Here is a 23,168-nt window from a genome sequence, read left to right on the forward strand (position 1 = left end):
AACTGGAGTGCCGACTGCTTAAGTGAGGTGTTCAAGAATTGTCAGTCTTTCAGTTCATTTTCATTCTGTTGTGTTGAACAAGGAGAGTGGCAGCTGTGTTTAAAATAGTAGTGCATTCTGCCTCTGCTGACGTCTCGTCGATGATGTCAGGTAAATTTTATTGAGATAGTCGCAAATGTCCCTAATTCAATAACGGGGATCTCTTTAAGTCATACGGGAGATGACATACTGAAGATATACCTTAACTTACGAACCTTAAATTTGAGTGTTTTCGTAGACGGACAACTTTCATTCCGCAAAATGAACCATATATACGCCCGGCGTCTGTGCATGTATGATGTTCCTTTATTTCTTCGAATAAATTCCGAAAAATAAAGAAAAACCTGCTCTATTACAAGAATATAGCTGAATAAACCTTAAATTTTAAATGTAGTTTGTGTGACGGCTAATTCCCCCTTGCAAAAGAAACTCGAATCTCTAGTCATTATTTTAAACAACAGAATTTATCACTGTGCAGTATAAAGTTCTGGTTTTTACAACAACAGAGCATATGCAATAGAAATTCTCGGAATTCATGGCTCTACAATGAAGAATCCCCGACCTTAATTATTTTCAACAACAGAATATATTATTATGCAGAGCAAACACCAGTATTATTCTCAAAAAAGTACAGCTTGTGTCCATACATTGTAATCTTCAATATTGATTACCTCTACTTGCAATCATTTTGTACCTGAAATAGTCGAACATGAACCACGTTGAAACAGAAACATTAATCTATTAAATCTGTTGCCTCATTTCTTTGCAATAAATCTTTCATTTGTCGTATGCATCTTAGAATTAATTCTTCAGAAGGAAGAACATTTTCTTGTTCCCTCTCTCTCTCTCTATCTCTCCTTATTTTAATCCATGATGGTAAGGTCAAGGATATGAGATGGGCAGGGCATATATAGCGAGAATAGGGGAGACGAGGTATACATATAGGATATTGGTGGGAAAGCCGGAAGGAAGGAGACCACTGGGAAGACCAAGACGTAGGTGGATAAACAATATTAAAATGGATCTTAGATAGATGAAATGGGATGGTATGGATTGGATTAATCTGGCTTATGATAGGGATCAGTGGAAGGCTCTTGTGAACAAGGTAATGAACCTTCGGGTTCCATAAAATGCTGGGAAGTTCTTGGGTGGCTGCACAATTGGCGGCTTCTCAAGAAGGACTCAGTTCCATGAGTCCATATCTTGTCAGAATTTTTTAAGTTAGTGAAAATATATTTAACGCTGCTTGTCACATTAATATTTTTTCTCTACTTTCTGCTTTCTTACCAAAGCATTAAATGGCTGTATTTTTCATGAAAAACTTAGACTGTTGGAGAGTATCCCTTTTCATTGTCCCTGACATATGCGCAGTATCAGATCTGGTCTGAATCCTCGCGCCCTAAGATGAAATTCGTTTCAGAAGACTGGAACTTACATGGTTTAGTTCAAATCTGTACCGACTACTAATTTTGTGCTGTGTTAAGATGTTCGTACAACAAGTTAATAACACATTACATTAGGGAAATGCATGCTACCATTCGGTTCAGAAACTTCCATCATCTGGTCTTCTGTCTAAACATCAAAAGACGAAAATCTACAGAGCTCTAATTTACGGCTTGTTTTTTGAGCGTGAGAACCTCAGCTCTCTCCCTAATTGATTAAGTAACGTACATAGACTGATGATATTTGAAAACAAAGTGTTGAAGAGAATATCTGGACTAATGACAGGAAGTAACAAATGAACTGAGAAAACCAGATAATGAAGAGCTTCACCATATATATTCTTAACCAAATACCACTTACATACATACTCCGTGGACTGTAGTCCGCAAGCGAATTATACCGACCGAGCGACCGCCGCTTGTCGGCGAAGTTAGTGCCAAATTTTTCTGATAGAGGGTGTCACGTGGTCAGCGCAGCGGAGTCCTACGGCCGTTAATCTCGGTTTTCTAGACCGGAAACCAAATACCACTAGGATAATTAAATGAAGAAGGATACGTAGGATACGAATGGGAACGAAAAAAAATCTATAAGAAAATGTAACGGGAAGCCATAAGAGAAGAGAATATTTGGGATAAGTAGGCGTGGATGAGAGATCGATGTAACTATAGCTCTTAATGAAATATGGAGTGAAGTTGTGGAATGGATTCAGCAGTCTCAGAATGAGGACCAGTGGAGGATTTTTATGAATACACTAAGGTGCGTGTAAAACATCTTCGAGGACGCGTCATAAAAAAATACTAATGTATAATCTCTAAGTTGTCATTATGACGTTCAACATTTGACGGGAATCAAAATCATCATATTGGGGATCTCTCTGCCCCCGCAAGGTTGCCTAATCTTGGCGAAATTACTTTCGAAGATGCATTAGAGTAAATTGACTCCTCGGGCTCCATAAAGATGAGGATAATTTATTGACCAGCAGAGTCTCAAGGATTCCTCTCCATGCAGTTCCATTGTACCGAATCCTGACGTCACGCTACTCAGATTCTGTGCTAAACAAAAGGGTCATCTTCGTCCCAAATACCGGCACCTTAACCATAGACCGCCAAGTTCTACAACCTGAAACATTTGACACTCTGTAAATGTCCCTTGTCTCTGTAGTGGTGCATCGTGGGCACGAGAATACATTTAACACTTAAGAACTGCAAATTTTGCTGTTAGAAAACGCCGTTTAAACAAAGATTTAATAGTACTATTACGGCTCTTTGAAATATGATACAAACTCGTTTGGTACATATCATTGTTTCAGAAGAACTTGCTGACACATTCTTCGTGGTCGAAGACGAAAACGTTGGTTTCTAACACACGCCATCTTTTAATTTGATTTAAAAAATGGCCAAATATTATCTATTTTAAGATGTTATAGAGAAAGAGGCTGAGAACAAGGGAACACTTATATTTTTCCAGAAACTTCAAGATCTAGTTGCTGCATCGTAATATTGGAAAGTGAACCTTCCTCAGGTTATTGCAAGAAGGTCGCCGTTGTGTAAAAAAATGGGCCTCTACATCGTTTGAGTCGCCATGGAAAAGTGTAATGAGGCTTAAGGAAATAATCTGACTTGATTCTTTTGACAAAAATTTAATTGGGTGAAAAACATTGTGCCGGTCACGGTAGCCGCACGGTCTAAGGCATGTACTATCTTCGCTCGCTTGGAAACCGGGATCGTGGGTTCGAATCCCACTCAGGGCATGGATGTTTAGTTTGTGTGTGTGCGTTTTTCTGTGTTTGTGTATAGGTAGAGGCCTTGCGACGAGCTGATCACCCGCCCAAGGAGTTCTACCGAATGTGTAAGATCTAGAAAAACCGAAGTGAACGGAGAAGTTCGTGGAGGTAGGCCTAGGACCACTGGGGCTGTAGTACCAAGGGGGGAAAAAAAAAACATCGGTCCACAAACCACAGTGAAATAAAGGTGAACGAGGATATTCAACACTAAAAAGGAAACTTAAGGCGGAATTATAAATTCAGGAACCTATGAAGAGTCTGTGCCGGTCACGGTAGCCGAGCGGTCTAAGGCATGCACTGTCTTCGCTCGCTCGGAAGCCGGGATCGTGGGATCGAATCCCACTTATGGCATGGATCTTTGGTATGTGTATGTACTTGTGTTGTCCTGTGTTTAGGTAGAGGTCTTCCAAGGAGTCCTACCATAAGTAAAAATGATAATGAAACTGAAAACTCAACGCTGTGCTCCAAAGTGGGAGCGCGAGGAAAAAATTAAGTAATCTGTGGGAAATATTAAAACCAACAGGATTTATATTTAAGTCATTGATTTATGGTAAAAAAATGTTACATGGAATGGACGTGTACTGTAGCCACCAGATTCACTTTTCTGCGCAAAAATGCACAACATTAGACATCGAGAAACAGGAGCATCAGAGCCCATTGTGTTTTATATCGATGAAACATGGTTTAACCAGTATCTTTCTCGAAGCAAAACATGGCAAGGTTCTAATGAAAGGGGCAGTCTGAAAGTGCCAGAAAGGAAAAGTTGAAGAGTAACTTCTTGTCATATCGGGGTCGTGCGAAACAGGCTTTCTCGAAGAATCCAAATTAGTTTCACGGCCCCGAAGATTACTAAAATCCTTATTACCACAATAATATGTACATCAATACTTTAAGAACAGTTACTTCACTTCTAAAAAGAATTAGACGAACTAAACATTAAGAGGGCGGGTCACGGTAGCCGAGCGTTCTAATGCATGTACTGTCTTCGCTCGCTTGGAAACCGGGATCGTGGGTTCGAATCCCACTCAGTGCATGGATGTTTAGTTTGTGTGTGTGCGTTTTTCTGTGTTTGTGTACAGTTAGAGGCCTTGAGACGAGCTGATCACCCGCCCAAGGAGTCCTACTGAATGTGTAAGATCTAGAAAAACCGAAGTGAACGGAGAAGTTCATGGAGGTAGGCCTAGGCCCACTGGGGCTGTAGTGCCAAGGGAAAAAACATAAGAGAGCTGTGACGATAATGAATAATGCCAGTGATCATTCAATAACTATAGGCGAGGGACCTGATTCGAACACTAGGAAGGCCAAGACATTATGTGGTACTCAGGAGAGAACATTCCACGTGACCTAAACGAGATTCAAGCTGAACTACTGGGCTTCCTGCCATTGAAAAGCCCATAACTGTGCAGTATGAACTTGATACTAATCCCACGCCTATTGTCATACTGCAGTGACGCTGTCACCATATCACTGCCAACATCATAAAATTCGTGTGGGCTGAAGTAAAACGTGAGGTGGCTGATAAAAAACTACATTCAGGCTTTCAGATGTTGAAATTTTAATGAATGGTCTTCTCGAAACTTCACAAAAATTGTTCGGCAGTCGTGTATCAAGCAGACAAAAATACTTCAAGAAGAAGATTTCAGGGGCGAACATCTGCATAATGTCATCATGGACCCAGTATCTGTACATGAGAGTAGCTTACCTGAAGATAATTAAAATATCTGTGACGAAAAAGTTTTTTCAGACGATGACTTTGCCCAAGAATTATAGTCAGTAAACACTATATAAAAATTGCGACGATGATACATTACTAGACCGTGTACACGATGGATAATGTCCAGAAACATAATATTATAATTACACCCAAATTGAGGGAAAGTTACTGTAAGTAACTTTGTTCCTTGACAACGTTTTGAGTCGCCGACTCAATACGTGTCGTTCTTGTGATCTTCTACACGTCGGATGTACTTTGTACTATTTTTTTTATTGCTAGTGGGGCGGGACTAAGTCCCTTGTACTGCGACCACTTCTGGCCTGTTGTACCAGCCCCAGATGATAGGTTAGGGTGATTGTGGAGCAAGTGGTGATGAAGATTGGCAGGGGAAACCGAAGCACTCGGAGAAAACCTGCCCCAGCAACAGTTTGTCCACCACAAATCCCACTTGACCAGACCCCGGGATCGAACCCGGGCCGCTGCGGTGGGAAGCCAGCGACTAACCGCTTGAGCTATGGCGCGGCCCTACTTTGTACTATCTTTGTTCAGTCTGCAGGATGAAATTATTAAATTTCAAGTAGAAACATTGTCACAGTGGGGCTGACAGCTCAATTGCCGGATTAAATTAAATATTATTTGAGTTTAATAACATACTTTCATACCAGCATGTAATTATTTAGTGGTTTGTTTCACAACGCTGTCAGAATCTCGATCTATATGGTAGGATGTCTGATGGATAATGACTTACAAAAGGATTTTGAAGGAAACGGCTAAGGTATATTTTCCTGGAAATATTGAGAAAGGGACAAAAACTCTCCCGTCGGGATATTCGCCATACTAGCCGAGACGTGAACGAAACATCTCCCGAATAAACGCACAGAAGGTTAAGGCTAAAACAGTGCTCGATATAACGTTTTACTGTTTTCGATTGGACACTACTCATCTGCACAATTATTGCAACTGTATGGAAGATCTGTGTTCTCGGTGTAAGTACACAACAGCGGCCTTTCCTCAAACCATTCTGTTCTTCCAGCACAGTATTAACATTTCCTGTTTCAGGAAACTGGAGCCATGGAATTCCGGGCACACGCGGCATGGCTACTGGCCCTGCTGGCTGCAGCTCTGGTTCCTGCAAACGGATCGGATGATGAGCCGCACTCCAGACAGAAGCGAATACTGTGGATCACGAATGATGGTCGCTTGGCCCTGCCACCAGGCACCGCCCTCGTCATCACACCGTCCCTGTCACTACCTTTCGTTCGCTACCCACCTGATGGCTTCTTGTCAAACATGTCCATCAGCTTGCCATTTACAAGTACGTGACCGTTTAGGATGCTGGAGGAAGAATGAACTGTTGGCATACCCTAACCAAGGCCAATGGTTTTTCTTTTTAATTCCTAGTGGAGTAGGACTCTGTCCATTGTACTCCGGCCACTTCTGGCCAACTGAAACAGCCACAGATGATAGGTGAGGGCGATTGTGGAGCAATTGGTGTAATGAAGATTGGTAGGGGAAACCGAAGTACACGGAGAAAACCTGCCACCACAAATCCCACTTAACCAGACCCGGGATCGAACCCGGGCCGTCGCGGTGGGAAGCCAGCAACTAACCGCTTGAGCTATGGCGCGGCCATAGGCCAATGGTTACTTGGCAAGAAACAAAACTATTCATTCTGCAGAGTGTTTCTACTCCACCTCATCATTGTTCATTAGCCAGAAACTACGTCACTGTCACAGGCTATAACCACTGGCCTTTGTCGGAATGCCCCTACAGGTAGCCTACTTTTAAACGTGTTCTTTGGAAATGTGCACCTATTTATTACACACACTAATAAAAATTCCTTCGTTTCTTCCGTTTTATTTCTTTTAACGTTGAATTCTACTGACAGAACTAAGACATAGAGCCGGGATAGCGCAGTCGGAATAGCGACTGGATACGGGCTGGACGGCCGAGAGTTTGCAGTTCGAGTCCCGGTAGAGGCAAGATTTTTCCCCTCTCCACGTCGTTCAGACCTGTACTAGGGCTCACTCAGCCTCCTAACCAGTGGGTACCAGGGTTATTTCCTGGGGTTAAAGCGGCCGGGGAGTGAAGCTGACCACTCACATCCATTTACTGCCGAGGTCAACAGTACGTGGATGAATACATCCATTCCCACATATGAATTCATGTCGTACTGCTTAATTAGTTAAGCACAGGGACAACTTCACCTTGCTTTTAGAAGTATGATCTAATAATCACTGAAGTCAAACAAAATACAGATACAATATATTACTAACGAATCTACTGAAAAGTAAATTATACTCAGATGTGAATACATTATCTTCCACTCGTATTTTATTAAACACCTCAGTAATTATTAAATTATATGTTATTGCTAAAAATGTTTTTATCTTCATTGGCCTCATTGCTGCACTCTAGTAGCAGAAGTAAGAACTTAGAATTGCCAGTGTAGAAGCTCTGTTGTTGCGGGGTAGTGATTTTTCCATTATAGCGTAGTTGGTTGAGGCACTATGCTACAAGCCGGAAAGTCGCGGGTTCAAGTCCCGATGAGGTCATTGGATTTTTTCAATTGACCTAATCCTTCCAGCCGCACTATGACCCTGGAGTCGACACAGCCTCTAACAGAAGTGAGTACCAGGAATATTCTTGGAATATGCTTGGGGGTAAAAGGCGGCCGGAGCGTAGGGCTGACAAACTTTCCGCCATCTGTGAGCCGAATGTCTAGAAAATGTGGGAACCTCAACATCTCAAACCCCATGGGACACCACGGCCTCTTACAGGAATATCTTTACTTTACTTATTTTATGATTAAAATATATCTGTCTCAAATACAAAGACATTTGAAATTAAAATTGAATGACTTAAAGAGAAATATATTTTATGAAAAATTGGATTCTTCAATAAAAATCGATATAGTAAAGTAGATACTGTATTAAACCGATAAATATCAGAGCTAAATTCGACCGGCAATTTTTAATGTAGACACTCGGAATTAAATTAAAGCCACAATCGGAGACGAAACATCCGAACGAATTGGCACGATCTGCTTGTTGTGTGTAGAAGACTGCGCGCCTCATTTCATCCGTATGTCTTGTTACAGTCGACTTCGACAAGCTGGGTTTGACAGACAATGAGAATCCGTACGGCGTGCTGCCACCAGTTCTGGCGCGCAGTATGGGCAGGATGTCAGGAATGCTGCTGGCCGACTACATCGGTCAGGTCCTGGAGCGCAGGAGACACTCCAGAGAGACACCTCCACCCCGACAGCCACCACACGCAAATTTCCACGGAGGGGAGAGGTACTACCTAGTACTTACATCTTTGAGTTTACTGCCAGGAAAATTGTTGAAATACCTTGGAAAGCGGATCCACGGTCGATTTTGTAAAAGCTGAAATTCACTTTAAGCCGACTTCAGTTCAGATTGCCGGTGCGTCGCCGGCTGCGAGGCGCATACGAATTTTGCCGGTGAATCAGCATGCCTGATGGCCGATAACTTTTGGAATGAAGGGATGTAATTAACTTGCGCACCTTTTGACGGCATTATGTTTCACGGCGAGTAGTGCGGCTTATGCGTGGGAATTTGTAGCAGTAGGCAGCAGCTATCAGCTCCCTAAGGCATTTGTTCTCAGTTTCAGTTAACGAGCAGTGCGGTACGTCATGGTGCGGTATACTTTAGAGCAGACTTTTTCAACACATGGTACACCGAAAAAGGCGTTGCAATTGTTAAGGCACATCATCAGTTTTTAAGGGGAGATTTTATCATTGAAAACGAGTAATGAGGTTGTGTTTAAAATTCCAGTAGCTAAAATTCTAATCTTGTATACAGGTAGAGGCCTTGCGACGAGCTGATCACCCGCCCAAGGGGTCCTACCGAATTTGTAAGATCGTGAAAAACCGAAGTGAACGGAGAAGTTCATGGAGGTAGGCCTAGGCCTACTGGGGCTGTAGTGCCAAGGGGGAAAAATTTCTAATCATACTTTTAAAACGTTGATCATGTATTTATACGATTTTTTTATTCCTCGATATTTTTTTTCTATTATTTCCGAACTTCCCCCAAGCTCCGGCGGCAAACCTGCAGACCCTTGGCGTCACACCAGGGTGCCGAGGTACAGAGACTGAAAATCGCTGCTTTGGAGCGACGTGTATTTCTATATAACACCTATGTGAAATACGGATATGCTAGAAAGTGTCGGCGAAAATTTCGACGTAAATCTCTTGATGAGACAGTTCCAAGCAGACAAACAATTAACAATTTTCTGAATAAACTGAAAACAACGGGACTATTAATACAAAAAAAAAATAGGCCACGACTGCTTACTGAGGAGAAGTTAGATGACACAGGGGCCAGACTTGAACACACACAGAAACATCTAGCTCAAGAGACTGGAGTTTCAAAGTCTAGTGGAAGAAGAGCAAAACAACTGCTGAAGCTCTGACCCTATAAAGCAACAGCAATCCACGTCTTGCAGCCGCGCGATCCAACTGGCAGGGTTCAGTTTTGCAGCTGGTTTCTACAGTCTGTCGTCGAAGGAGGGATCGATCCACAACTGACATTCTTTTCTGATTAAGCGTGGTTTCACCTGCAGGGATACATAAATACGCAAAATAATCGATACTGGAGTTCACAGATTCCACATCTAACCCACGAAGTCCTGCTACAGCCAGTGAAAGCTGGTGGATCTAGAAGATGGTAGGCCTTGTCTGCCAAAGTTCATAACCGAATACTACTGGATCCTATCTTGAGCCAGATAAATCCAGTCCACATCCTCATGCCCTCTATTTTTTAGATCCATGATAATATCTCCCCATCTATGAGTAGGTCTCCCAAGTGATTTACTTACTGAAATCTTGAATGCATTCTCTCCTTTTTGTATGTTATCCCATGGCACTGTCAGTACCTCATACTAAACGGCGTCAATGAATGCATTTCTCAGCCTTACCCATGCATGCTACATTCCCCAAGCATCCCACCTTCCTTGATTTGCTTACCCATTATAATACTATTTTGTGAAGAGTATAAATTAACTTATTAATCTAAGATTATAGTTTATCTCACATTAAGAAGTTCATATATACTCGTCACAAAATATTATTTTGGTGGTAACCAATTACCACCAAAATAAAATGGCCACCGTACAATACTGCTGCAGAAACATCTTTCAAAGAATGTGCTACTAAAGTTTTGCAAGGTATGTTATTGTGTCAGAGGAGTTACGCCATTTTGGTATCTCCGTGTGTCTCCTGCTTCTTTCTCTCCCCTCCACTGAACCGCAAATTGTTTCGTCATACTGAACGTCATAATAGGTCAAGGAATGTAGCATGGCAGATTTGTAAGTACCTTAAACTACACTCCAATTTTTCATGCACAAAAATAAAGCTGTCACTTTGAATCCTTCAGGTCGCGGGTTCAAGTCCCGATGAGGTCATTGTTTTTTTTTTCAATTGACCTGTGGGACGTCATTATATGAAGAGACAACCACTAGTTGAACTGTCCTATAGTATTTATTACAGTTATACGGTATACACAGACGAACTTTAGCTTGAAGAATTGAAGAATAGTAATAACAATAGTGAACACCTTGAACACTGAAGTACAATTGTAGAACTGTAGAAATTTAGAACTGTAACTGTCACTCAATGTATCTTCTTATGTAACCTAGAGTCGGACATATAGAAAACATGTCACTGTCCGTATTGTTGTAGGTTTTGCCTAGCAACCGCTGTTTTCTCGTCGTTGCTAAGCAATGAAGCTCGCGTTGTCACACTTGCTTGAATGTGGGCCGTTCCCACATCACCCCCCCGCGGAGATGGTTGCTCAGCTGCTGAAGCGATCAGGAAAATGTACATGACGTCCGGAGCGTGTAGTTCGTTGTACAGGCTGTGGTGGTACGGCATGCGGAACCGCGGCTGGGGTTTCGTCGGCTGCAGGGTTGAAGGTCTTGGTGGTGGTCCCACGGCCTGTCTCGTTTAACATGCAGGCAGGTTTGACCCTAACGGTTGACACGGTGGCGAGCCTGCCGCGCACGAGGATTTGCATTGTCTTCTCCTTCCGTGATAGGACCTGGTAGGGGCCGCTGTAGGGGGGCTCCAACGATCTACGAGTCGTGTCCTGCCGGAGGAAGACGTGCGTGCACTTCTCGAGGTCGCTGTGCACGAATGTAGCCGGGGAGATGTGGCGTGTTGCTGGAATTGGTCTGAGGCGGGCCATATATTGGCGAAGTTGGGTGATGAGGTGCGCTGGATCCACTGGGTTGGCAGTCGGAGTTAGCAGCTCTCCTGGTATACTTAGCGGCTCGCCGTACACGAGCTCAGCTACTGATGCCTGCAGGTCCTCTTTGAATGCCGTGCGGATTCCGGGGAGAACCAGGGGTAGGGCTTCTGTCCAATGATGGTCTGCGTGGCACGTGATGGCTGCCTTTAGTGTTCGGTGGAAACGTTCCACGAGTCCGTTAGCCGCTGGGTGGTGAGCAGTTGTTCGCGAGAGTTGAATGTCACAGCGCTTGGCCAGGGAGTGGAAGAGTTGAGATTCAAACTGACGTCCCTGGTCGGTGGTGATGGTCTGTGGGCAACCGAAGCGGGATATCCAGCCGGTCAGTAGGGCTCGTGCCACTGTGTCGGCTGTGATGTCCGGAATGGGGATGACTTCTGGCCAACGGGTGAAACTGTCGACTGCAGTGAGGCAGTATGTGTAGCCTCCTGACGTCGGAAGGGGTCCAACAAGGTCTATGTGGACGTGAAGAAATCTGGCTGCCGGCAGTGTAGAGTCGCCCAGTGGAGTCACTATGTGACTTTGGAGCGCTGGCAGGAAGGACAAGCACGTGCCCAGGTGCGGCAATCCTTCTGCACGCCTGGCCACACGAAACGCTGTGCGACCAGTTTTGCTGTTGCTTTGGTCTCTGGGTGCGACAGATCATGGACGGACTGGAACACTTCGAACCGTAGAGGAGCTGGGATGTACGGCCGAGGTTTCCCGGCAGAGGTATCGCAGTAGATGGACACCGTGGTACCAGGGATCGGTAGCTTTTCGAGCCGCAAAGCGGTGTTTGCCGAAGTGATTGGAGCTCGTCGTCGCTGTCCTGAGATGCGGCCAATGCGTCGTAGGATGGTGGCGCAGTGACGGACTCGACACGGGAGAGCGCGTCGGCAACAACATTGTCCTGTCCCGAGATGTGTCGGATGTCGGTCGTGAATTGTGCTATGAAATCCAGGTGGTTGAATTGCCTTGGTGAGCATTTGTCCCTTTTCTGCTGGAAAGCGTAGGTGATAGGTGTGTGGTCTGTGAAGATGCTGAAGTGGCGCGCTTCCAGCATGTGGCGAAAGTGCTTTACGGCCTCGTAGATGGCCAGCAGCTCGCGGTCATACGCACTGTATTTTTGCTGGGCCGTGTTGAGTTTCCTTGAGAAGAATGCCAGGGGCTGCCAGGCGTTCTTGAAGCGTTGCTGTAGCACGGCACCAATGGCGGACGTGGAGGCATCTGTGACGAGTGCAAGTGGCGCGGATGGATCTGGGTGAGCCAGTAGTGTGGCGCGTGACTAATTATTGGAGTAGATCTGGGAAGTGTGGATTTTAGCCTAGGAGTGAAGACGTGCCAACCGTGTAAGAACTGATTCCAAAACGGTATAATTAGATTGAGGAAGTCAAGAAGAATATGGGCAGATCATGTTGCACACGTGGAAAGGAGATGAATGAAGACACTGCTTTGTTGCGGAAATTAGGAGAAAAGAGACATAGACGTATGTGGAAGGATAGCATGAAAATGGGCGAAGTTGTAAAGCACATAATTGAAACTGTTCCTGTGAACGTGCAGTTCGAATTTGTGCAAACAGGTGCTTCTTGGTCAGGTAAAACAGACGAGGCAGATGAAGGTGAGGCCTGCGCGGACACTAAATTAGGTCGAGATGCAGCATCACCTCTCCACAAAGAATTGCGCAGTGTGACGGGTTATGACAGAATTATAACAACTGACGAAGACACGCGTGAACACCTATTTTTGAAGGAGTGGCAAGATGCTGCCCAAGAGGAATGCAACAATCAATCTGTCAATGAAGCTGAAATTCGAGTAGATGAAGAATCACTGGTATGTGAACTAGGGGCCTCGAGTTCCGCAGGACGGTGCTTGAGAGGCGAAGCAAGGGCCATCACGTCGGGGTCACCAATGTGGGATGCCATTATATGAAGAGACAACTACTAGTTGAACTGTCCTATAGTATTTATTACAGTTGCACGGTATACACGGACGAACTTCAGTTTGAAGAATTGAAGAATAATAATAACAATAGTGAACACCTTGAACACTGAACTAGAATTGTAGAACTGTAGAAATCTAGAACTGTAACTGTCACTCAATGTATCTTCTTATGTAACCTAGAGTCGGACATATAGAAAACATGTCACTGTCCGTATTGTTCTAGGCTTTGCCTAGCAACCGCTGTTTTCTCGTCGTTGCTAAGCAATGAAGCTTGCGTTGTCACACTTGCTTGAATGTGGGCAGTTCCCACAGACCTAATCCTTCCAGCCGCACTATGGCCCTGGGGTCGACTCAGCCTCTAACAGAAATGAGTACCAGGAAGTAATTAAAATACTTTTCCTGGGGAGTAAAGCTCGGCCGACGCGTATGGCTGACAACCTTACCGCCATCTTTGAGTCGATTGTCTAGATAATGTGGGACCCTCAACATCTCACAACCCTATGGGCCTTCACGGCCTGTTACAGGGATAGCTTTACTTTTTACTTTACTTTGAATCCTTCGTGTGGTGTTTGTTATATTCAAGGCATGCTCACAGTTACGTCATTTATCACGTGGTGAACAGAGTGTCTCTTAAGAGCATAAAACTCCCCGGCCACCGGCCGAAATAGCTCAGCTAGGCGAGCGTTAGACTGAAGATCTAAAGGTCCCCATTTCGATCCCGGTATTCGGGACTGAGTTTCTATGACGTTGTGATTAATGTGGAAGACAATTATAAAAAGTGGTGTTTGCAGAATAATCTTATTTTTATTTTTAAAATTTCTCATACAATTAAGTGACATTTTGTTATGAAACGGTTATTTACACGTAGTTCACGATTTGAAACATATATAGCAATGAAGAAAGCATTCTTCTGGAATGTGCCACCGTTTAGATGTGGTGTTAACCGACGTTTCGGAGGAACGTATCGCCTCCATCTTCAGGGTATAAGGAAAAATAAGAAAATCCGCTAACGAAGAGACAGTGAGAACAGGTGGAAGCAGACTAATGTTGGAAATAAACTCAGCTATATGAGAGCAGAGAAGGAAAGGGGGGGGGGGAAACAAGTCTACATGGGAAATCAGTGGAGATGGAGAGGGGAAGGGTCTGGGACAGGAGCAAGGTTAGCGCAGGTATAGGATATTGTGTCTAGGGAGAAAGGCAAGGGAGGGCATTGCTATGTGGGTTGGTCATGGACTGTGTGGCCTTGTGGATCTGGCGTCATGTCCCGGGGGGGGGGCGATTTTGGGAACAGATGAGGGGCTTTCATGACTTGCTGAGACAAAACTCCACCTCTCTGTGCATATTGTCGTGATGGAGTTCAATCTCAATGGCCTCCCTAATGATGCGATCCATATATCGGGTCTTGGTGGCGAGGATGGAGGTATTCTGAAGCTGAATGCGGTGTCCCAGATCGATGCTGTGTTCAGCAACAGCTGACTTGTCCGAATGTTCGAGACGGATGTGCCGCTGATGCTCCTTCAACCTCATGTCCACAGAGCGGCCCGTCTGCCCAATACAGACCTTGCCGCACTCGCATGGGATACTGTATACACCCGGTGTCCTTAGTCCCAGGCTATCTTTGACCGGCCGGAGGAAACTGGATAATTTGTTTGGAGGGAGACCCACTGATTTGATGTTGTGCCGGGACAGCACTCTGCTGATACAGTTGAATATAGTCCCGACATAGGGAAGGAAGGCGACTGAGCCCGGTTTATCTTCAGGCCGGCTGATGTTGGGCCAACGGTTGAGAACTCTGTGGATCTTCCGGTTGTTGTATCCTTTCTTCCTGAATACATCCTCCAGGAGCACCAACTCCTCATGTAGGCTTCTTGATCACAAAGAGCTCTAGCCCTGTGCACCAATGTGGAAAGTGCAGCTTGCTTGTTGGAAAGGTGGTGGTGGGACGCAGCGTTAAGGTAGAGGTTTGTATGGGTGGATTTGCGGTACACTCTATGGCCCAGAGAACGGTCGGATCTCCTGTAAATATTTACAGGAGACCCGACGGTTCTCTGAAGGGGAGGTGGCCCTCAGTTTCAGTTTTCCTTCTACCCTGAAGATGGAGGCGATACGTTCCTCCGAAACGTCGGTTAACACCACATCTACACGGTGCCACATCCCAAAAAACTGCTTTCTTCATAGTCACCGCCGTGAAAACCTTAAATCTTATATATACAGCAATGTCTCAACATGATTCTGTGATGAATTTTGACACCCAGAAAACGGGGAAAAATGGATTAAACAGTAGCCTCGATGACTCGTTTTTGATTGAAAATAAGAACTAATGAAAAAAATAAGGAAAACCTCGCTGGCCACTTCCTGATTAAATGTTTTCATATACTTTCTTACTCAAATATTAAAAGGATGGGGAATGCAACGTCATACAAATGAATTTATATGAATATTTATATTACTACTTGTACTTTTCTTCAGAAATGTACCTTAGTTCTGCTACAAACAATATGGTAGAAGCAATACATTTTTATTTTTTCCTTTTCCTTGCTTGAATTTTCATAGTTGAGAACAAAAAGATTTAAAGACTGGCCTGGATTTAAGTGCTGCAGAATTGTCTTCCAAAGAACACTTTATGTGGAGGCAATCTTTCCGTTTGTCTGTGACATAAATATTTTTTTTAACCATAGTGACCCATAATAAAGCCCACTTTGATTATGGCCATATTTAAGCTCAATAAACTGCAATGAATGTCACTGGAAATTGTGTACTATATTTAAGAATACACCTTTCGTCTCTGTTATTGAAGATCTAAACGATCGCTCTCATCTTGAAAATACTAAAATGTGTAATAAGTATTGGTGTACATATTTGTTTTTTTTATGAGCACCACTAATTATGACAAATTCGAATGTTACTTTGGAAGGTATTTGATCACAGAAAAATTCATTTCGAGATTTTGACGGATTTGCGAGTTTTCATCACACATGAATAATAGAAAAAACTTTTTGAAATGTTTGCATATGTGAGTAAATGTACATCTATTCCTCGCTATGCCTGTGTGGTTGGATGGATTTTAATCACATTGGATGTTTGTTTATCAATCATATGTCCGTTCCCAGTGAATATGAACATTCTAGCTCCAAAGTAGGGGCCCCTCTGATGGGCCTCGAAAAGGCTCTAACGATTTCAAATTTCAATATTTATTGAGAAAATCGCATTGACAGTATCTTCAGGAAATTAACGATGCGTAAATTAGAGGCCAAAATGTGAAATGTCGACCTGAACCCCTAGTGCGCGAATACGGCACGAAAGATTGGATGGATTTTTTCTGGTGTCATATTTATGATGCAGGATACTGCAAGGCTGAGATTCTCAGGTTTATATGAAATAGCTAAACAACTGTTACGCAATAAGTACGTGTCCTAACTTGTACACTCAGCAACCAATAATCGTCTACCAAACAAAAATCGATTTCGTTTTCAAGATAAAGTAGTCAAGGTCAAACGCATATGAGAAAGAATGTGTCATGTGTTCCCACGAATTCTTTATAACAGTTCTGGGGACGTTGATTAATAAAGCAATTGTTGATTTATTCAAACAGAAATCTAAATTAATTATAGTTATACATATGAGTCAGCATTCTTCCAGCTGGTGTGCTGACATGTAACCCTTAGAATTACGAACTCAAATGCAAATTTTACACATAACAGTTCACGATGCAGTAACAGCTATGACGTACTGTTCAGACCTATTTTGTTGTATCATTGACTTGTGTTGTTTCGTTGTTAGAGCACTACTGCCTTTATCCTGTTTCTGTATTGATTTCATTTCTTGCATTTTTCAGAATGGACATGTTTAATCTTGTCATATTTTCGCTTGTGACATTTATTAGCTATTTATAAAACGTTAATTATTTTTATGAATTGTAATGCAAATTCAGAAACTTATATAAATTAAAACACATATAACAAATGTGAAATCACTCACCAATACAACTTTAAAAGTAGTCTATGGCATTTGGTATGCCATGAGACTCTATACAATTTAGGATAGGAAAAACTGAAATTTTTTGTACAAGGTATGAAGTGAATTAACTGTAATCTAGCCTACGTTTATCATGGTAAAAATTCAAATTATTCTATTTTAAGTTGCCAATCTGGTTATAGTATAGTATTTGCAGTGGAATAATTTGAAGTTACATAACTTCACAAGGGACCCTCTAAAAATTACATCAAAACATTTCTACATGATAGCATGTATATCCTGCATTTTTTGTTTTCACAGGGCACTTCTGTACATTGTGGTGGAAGATCTGCTTGCCAATTTCGGTATGGATGGCAAGGCTTGTCTCCTGAGAGCCATTTGTGAAGTGCATGGCCAATCCTTGCATCACTTTGGTCTACTTGGAGAGATTGTAAAACTCTTTTTCACGTAAGTTCAGTTGTTATCCCAATATACACATACATTATCTTAGGTAATCACATCCACCTCCTGTCCTATTTACTAGATGTTACCTCCTCTTTTCAAATTTTCTCTTCAGTTTTAAAACAGGTTTCTCCAAAGTAATCGTATTGATTTCAGTACCCCAACAATCCTAGGTGATCTATGTAAATCATGTAGCTCCTCTTATATCATATCCTAAACTGTTCACTTTCTTTATCCCTCTTGGACCCAAATATTTTCCCCAAGGAAATGATTTACATTCTTCCACAAAGTAACAAATCATATTTAACATACTGGCACGATTTAGGGATGCATAACTATAGACAGGGTTTGGATTGGTGAATATATTTAATGACCGCTTATACACAAGACTCGGAAATACAAGCAATTACAGCGCCACCGCTAATCTCATCAATTCACAAATTACCATAACCGGCCTGCTGCATCTTCAACAGCCGTTCCCTAGCAATGACTTCCAACAATGGTGATCCTTCGCCTTCCCGCGCTCATGTCATTACTGTCCAGCGAATATCCCACAACTGAACTCTTCTCAACTGAACTGGATCACCATCTCTTCTTAACCTCCCTTGCAGAGCTCAACTGAACTGTCAACCCTCAACTGAACTCTCTCTCACCAACCATCTACTTCACTTCACTCAACTGAACTATCCTCAGCCAGCATGGGGCCCTCACTTTATAGCCTCGGGAGAACCCAACAGAAAACACCACCTCAAAAAGTATTTTTTTATTGCTAGTGGGGTGGGACTAAGTCCCTTGTGCTGTGGCCACTTCTGGCCCATTGTACCAGCCCCAGATAGGTGAGGGTGAGTGTGGAGCAATTGGTGGAATAAAGATTGGCAGGGGAAACCGAAGTACTCGGAGAAAACCTGCCCTAGTGCCACTTTGTCCACCACAAATCCCACTTAACCAGACACGGGATCGAACCCGGGCCGCCGCGGTGGGAAGCCAGCGACTAACCACTTGAGCTATGGCACAGCCTACCTCAAACAGTACCTCTGTTGTTGTTATTGGTGGATGCCTAGCAATAGTCTGGATATCATTTCTGCAGGAATGGGTTTAAGAAGCCGATACAATATGTTCCTTCTTATGATCGTTGCTTAACAACGGTACCATATGTTACAGTACTTACAAAATAAATGTTAAACTTTTATGTTACAGACAATGGCTGAAGTTAAAATATCATAATCTTCTACCTTGTATTTTCTGTTCTCATTTGTTTTCGTTTTAACATGGTTATTTTCAGGCACACAATGTTACTGTACCAGCCCCATATAGTTTTGTTAATTAAAAAACTATTTCTTTCAATTTTCTAGATTTATATCAGTTGTGATACTTGAAGTACATCAGATATTCTATAAGCAAGACAGTTATTACTAAACAGAAAAACAGATTTTCAGTTACAATATTGTACAATAAAGTCAGTTTTAAATTTTCTCAAAATGACACATCTTGAACAAAGGCATAAATGTAAGGCCTTAATTTATATTGTAAAGTGTACCAAAATCTATACATGTTCCATCAAAACCCCTAGTCTGACATTCTTAGTATGCTTCTATTTCCTTTCCTCAAGGAAAGTCTGCTTATGAGATCACCATGCTGTTTCTCCCCTTTTCAATTTTATAACCAGTTAAATGATTTCCATAAAATATGGTATGCACATTATGTCACTGGAGGCCACCTAACACCATACCTTAATCCATGGAGCACAGTCACCCTTAAGTAGCTAACAGTTGCTCAGCTAGTCTTCTGTAGTTCATTAGCGTGTTCACAAGAGCCTACCACTGGTCTCTATCCTCAGCAGATGAACCCAGTCCATACCCCCTAATCTGATTTCTTTAAGCTTCATTTTAATATTGTCCTCCCACCTATGCCTAGGTCCTCCAGAGGTGTCATCGCTTCTCTGATCTGCAACGTGTATTCAAAATATTAACATTCTTCGAATAAAATGTACATCCTTGTTGCTTCCTGTCAGCTGGCCCTGACAACCCTCTCACATACATTCTTTCACTCTTCTTTAATTCGTTAACTCAGTAATGCATTAATGCAGCAACATCTCCCTCCTCCAAAACCTATCTTGGAGTTAAGTTAAATTGGTTTCTCCACCTATTCCTATATTTCTATACCATCTTGTCTTTTGGGAGCATGTTTGTTTCCTTACATTCATTCTGCTTATATGTCTACAGCTATTTATCTGACAAGTTTGTCAATTTCATTTGTTTGCAATTTACTTCTTATGCCTTACTTTTGTAATCTGTCCCTTAAATGTTACCTCCAGTAGTGATCAAACTATATCATGCCTGCTATCTAACAACCCATGTTGCACTTAGAAAACATAGATACAATATTGTGTACATTTGTACAATACCTCTCTTCAGTTTTGAAAATATGTTTTTATTATTGGTATTATATTTTTGCATATTTATTCATTTAAATTGTTAGGTATTTAAAAGGCCCAAAACATTTTCAATGATCTGGCCATTTATGACAATTATAACTCTTCGCCAATGTGTAATAATTGTTATTAGGGCAAGCAAATCTCCTTTTGCTGACATGCTAGAGGAGTATGTTAGTGCAGAGCGAGCAGGACAGGAAAACGGCCATGGCGAGTGCTGGCGCTACTACAAAGCTTGTCCCAAATCACTCTTCTTGTCCTCACAAGAGAATAAATACTCGTAAGTAGACAGATTCAGCTTCATGTAAAAATTTCATTTATTAATGAACAGTAAATAAATATGTGCATAATTGTCTGTCTTGGCATATTACTGAATATCAGAAATGAGAACACATGAAAGGTTAGAGGCTTTGTATTTAGGTTTTCACTGTGATCACTGCTTTATTGGATACAGCACTGAAACAGGGAATGAAGAAACAGTCAGCTCCTGCACATCCAGAAGTCACATGCAATTGGCAAAAATTTATCATCTTTATTAAGTTACTTCAAAAACAAAGTTGCAATGGACATACGTTCATCTTCCACCTGACACTAGCAGTGCTACCTGGTCATTCTCCATCATACACATGCCATTAGAGTCACAGTGACCCATGATTACAGTGAAGGCCAGTTCAATCTGTGATCACAATACAGCATATCTTAAAATTTTCACTCATCAATCCAAAATGTGACCTAAGAAATTCCCGCCAAGAACTAAATTGAAAAACAAAAGCTTTGGTTTTGAAACAGGAAATAAGAAAAAAGCCACAAAAGAGCAAAACTTCATGAAAATTGGGTGACTGTGTGTGCAACTAGCAGATTCATGTAACCAGATTATCTCATTTCCTGTACATAATGGACAGTTTAATGTACTGCCAATATATTGGAGGAACCAAGGGCAGAATGGCTGTTAAGGAGGATATAGTAGTACTTCCAGAAAACTAGTAATATTTTTATGTTCTTTACACAGTGCTACACCTATGACAAGGTATAATTGCTGTTTCAGGAAAGAAGCTGCTGATCATGAGGAAGAAGATGAATTCTTACAAAAAGTTGAACAAGGAAAATCAAGGACATCAAAAGTAACGATAGACTCATCTGACATAACTGCCAAAGCAATGTAAAAGTGCTCAATTTCATGTGTCTGTGTACGTGTGCATTATGTGACAATGCTGAAATTTGGGTTATGGCTGACAGGTAAATGCAAACACAAATTGTGGCCTGCACAAAGGGATGGGATAGTGACATCAAGGGGAGTCTTCTCTGAAGCAGTGATGAGGAACATCTGTATGTGAGATCGGAGACAAAGAAGACATCTGTAGTATAATTTTTATTTCACAGATACTGCGCTGCTCTGTAACATGTCATTTTTAGTACAGAATCCTATTTGTGAGGATACGGGTTTCCAACATTAGAGTTTGTTCGGCCCAGATATTCTGGTTTGCAAACTTGTTTGTACAGGACCTTGCCACATGTTCATAGCAACATTATATCTCACACTTCAATGTAGCAATTGGTTAATAGGAAGAAACTGATCTGAACTGGATACACAGAGGAATGTCACCAACAAAATTGGACCACACAATATATCATTAAAACTGGAACATACACAGCAATCTATGAAGGCATTAGTATACTTATTTCATAAAATGCCTGTTGGTCCTCTGTTTACTGAGAGAACATTTGTATTTTCAGAACTGTGGCTCTTAGATACATTTTAAAAATGCCTATAGCCTACTACTGAACTACGTATCAATGGAAATGTAGAAGTTAAAAATATACTGCAATATCTTGCTAACCACAGATTCCATGTATCTGTGCTCTTCCATTTATGTCTAGGTTTCTCATCCACAGTATCTGGTTTTATGTTGCCACAGTTTTTAAAGTGTGAACATGCAGAAAACATTGGTGGTGCAGGAAGCACATGAGCACAATCATTATCGTAAAGAATGCCACAGCCATTATTTCAACTTCCAATAACCTGTCTTAAATGCAGACCAAAACAATGTACCATTATCTTATAACAGAACAGTTATTATCTCACTCTCAGTTACCATTTCAGATCTTTATGGCTTGTTTTTGTTCACTACTACTTCACTGTACCATCACTGCACTTATGACTTCTAGTTTCTCTTCATGCATAGAAAGTGACCAATGACTCCACTGGGCTCAAAAATGTCCCCATCTTCACTTGCAGTCACGGTTTTACACACATTATATTTCTAGAAAAGCCCTGGGCTTTCAGAAATAGAGAGGTGCTGTGTGTTTAACAAAGAGGGGGGAGGTCTGAAACCCTCAGTGGCCGATGTTCCCGTGCTGGTATGACTCACTTCCATTTCTGTGCTTAATTCATATGACAGCAGTAAAACTGACTGTGTCACTGTTTCAGTTGGTATATTATCGTACGTAAAAAAAAAAAAAGTAAAATTATCCCTGTACCAGGCCGTGAAGGCCCATAGGGTTGTGAGACGTTGAGGGTCCCACATTGTCTAGACAACTGGCTCAAAGATGGCGGTAAAGTTGTCAGCCTTATGCCATGGCCGTACTTTACTCCCCAGGAAGATTCCTGGTACTCATTTCTGTTAGAGGCTAAGTTGACCATAGGGCTATAGTGCAGCTGGAAGGAAGTGTGGTATGTAATGGTGTGGTATACTTTAGAGGAACATGTATTTCTGTATGTCACCCATGTGAAATACGGATCTGCTAGAAAGTGTCGGGGAAAATTTTGACATAAATTTCGTGATGAAAGAGTTCCCAGCATTCAAACAATTCATAATTTGGTGAATATACTTAGAACAACAGGACTCTTAATGGACAAGAAAGAAAAACGTAAGCATTGAGTGCTTACCAAGGAGAAATTAGATGACATAGAGGCCAGACTTGAACATACACCTAGAAAATCACTGAAACATCTAGCTCAAGAGACTGGAATGTCAAAGTCTAGTGCAAGAATGACAACACAACCGCTGAAGCCATCCAGTGAATGTAAGATTTGAGGCTTTCATGGCGGTGACTATGAAGAAAGCAGTCTTCTGGGATTTGGCACCATGTATATGTGGTGTTAACCGATGTTTTGGAGGAACGTATCACCTCAATCTTCAGGGTAGAAGAAAA

At 42.1% G+C, this 23,168-nt stretch overlaps 1 protein-coding gene across 1 annotated transcript in view; it reads left to right on the top strand.

Moving 5' to 3' along the window:
• Positions 1 to 21,670, top strand: part of LOC111865771 — a 36,608-nt gene extending 14,938 nt beyond the window's left edge. The window contains exons 2-6 of the mRNA XM_023854040.2: positions 6,039 to 6,294; positions 8,080 to 8,278; positions 17,444 to 17,590; positions 20,149 to 20,295; positions 21,061 to 21,670. Coding sequence (XP_023709808.1) covers positions 6,051 to 6,294; positions 8,080 to 8,278; positions 17,444 to 17,590; positions 20,149 to 20,295; positions 21,061 to 21,178 — 855 coding nt within the window. The 5' untranslated portion in view covers positions 6,039 to 6,050 and the 3' untranslated portion in view covers positions 21,179 to 21,670. The remainder of the gene's footprint in view (positions 1 to 6,038; positions 6,295 to 8,079; positions 8,279 to 17,443; positions 17,591 to 20,148; positions 20,296 to 21,060) is intronic.
• The last annotated feature ends 1,498 nt before the right edge of the window (positions 21,671 to 23,168 follow it).

Source organism: Cryptotermes secundus, unplaced genomic scaffold (genome assembly GCF_002891405.2).
Source record: "Cryptotermes secundus unplaced genomic scaffold, Csec_1.0 scaffold612, whole genome shotgun sequence".
Classification (NCBI taxonomy): Eukaryota; Metazoa; Arthropoda; class Insecta; order Blattodea; family Kalotermitidae; genus Cryptotermes; species Cryptotermes secundus.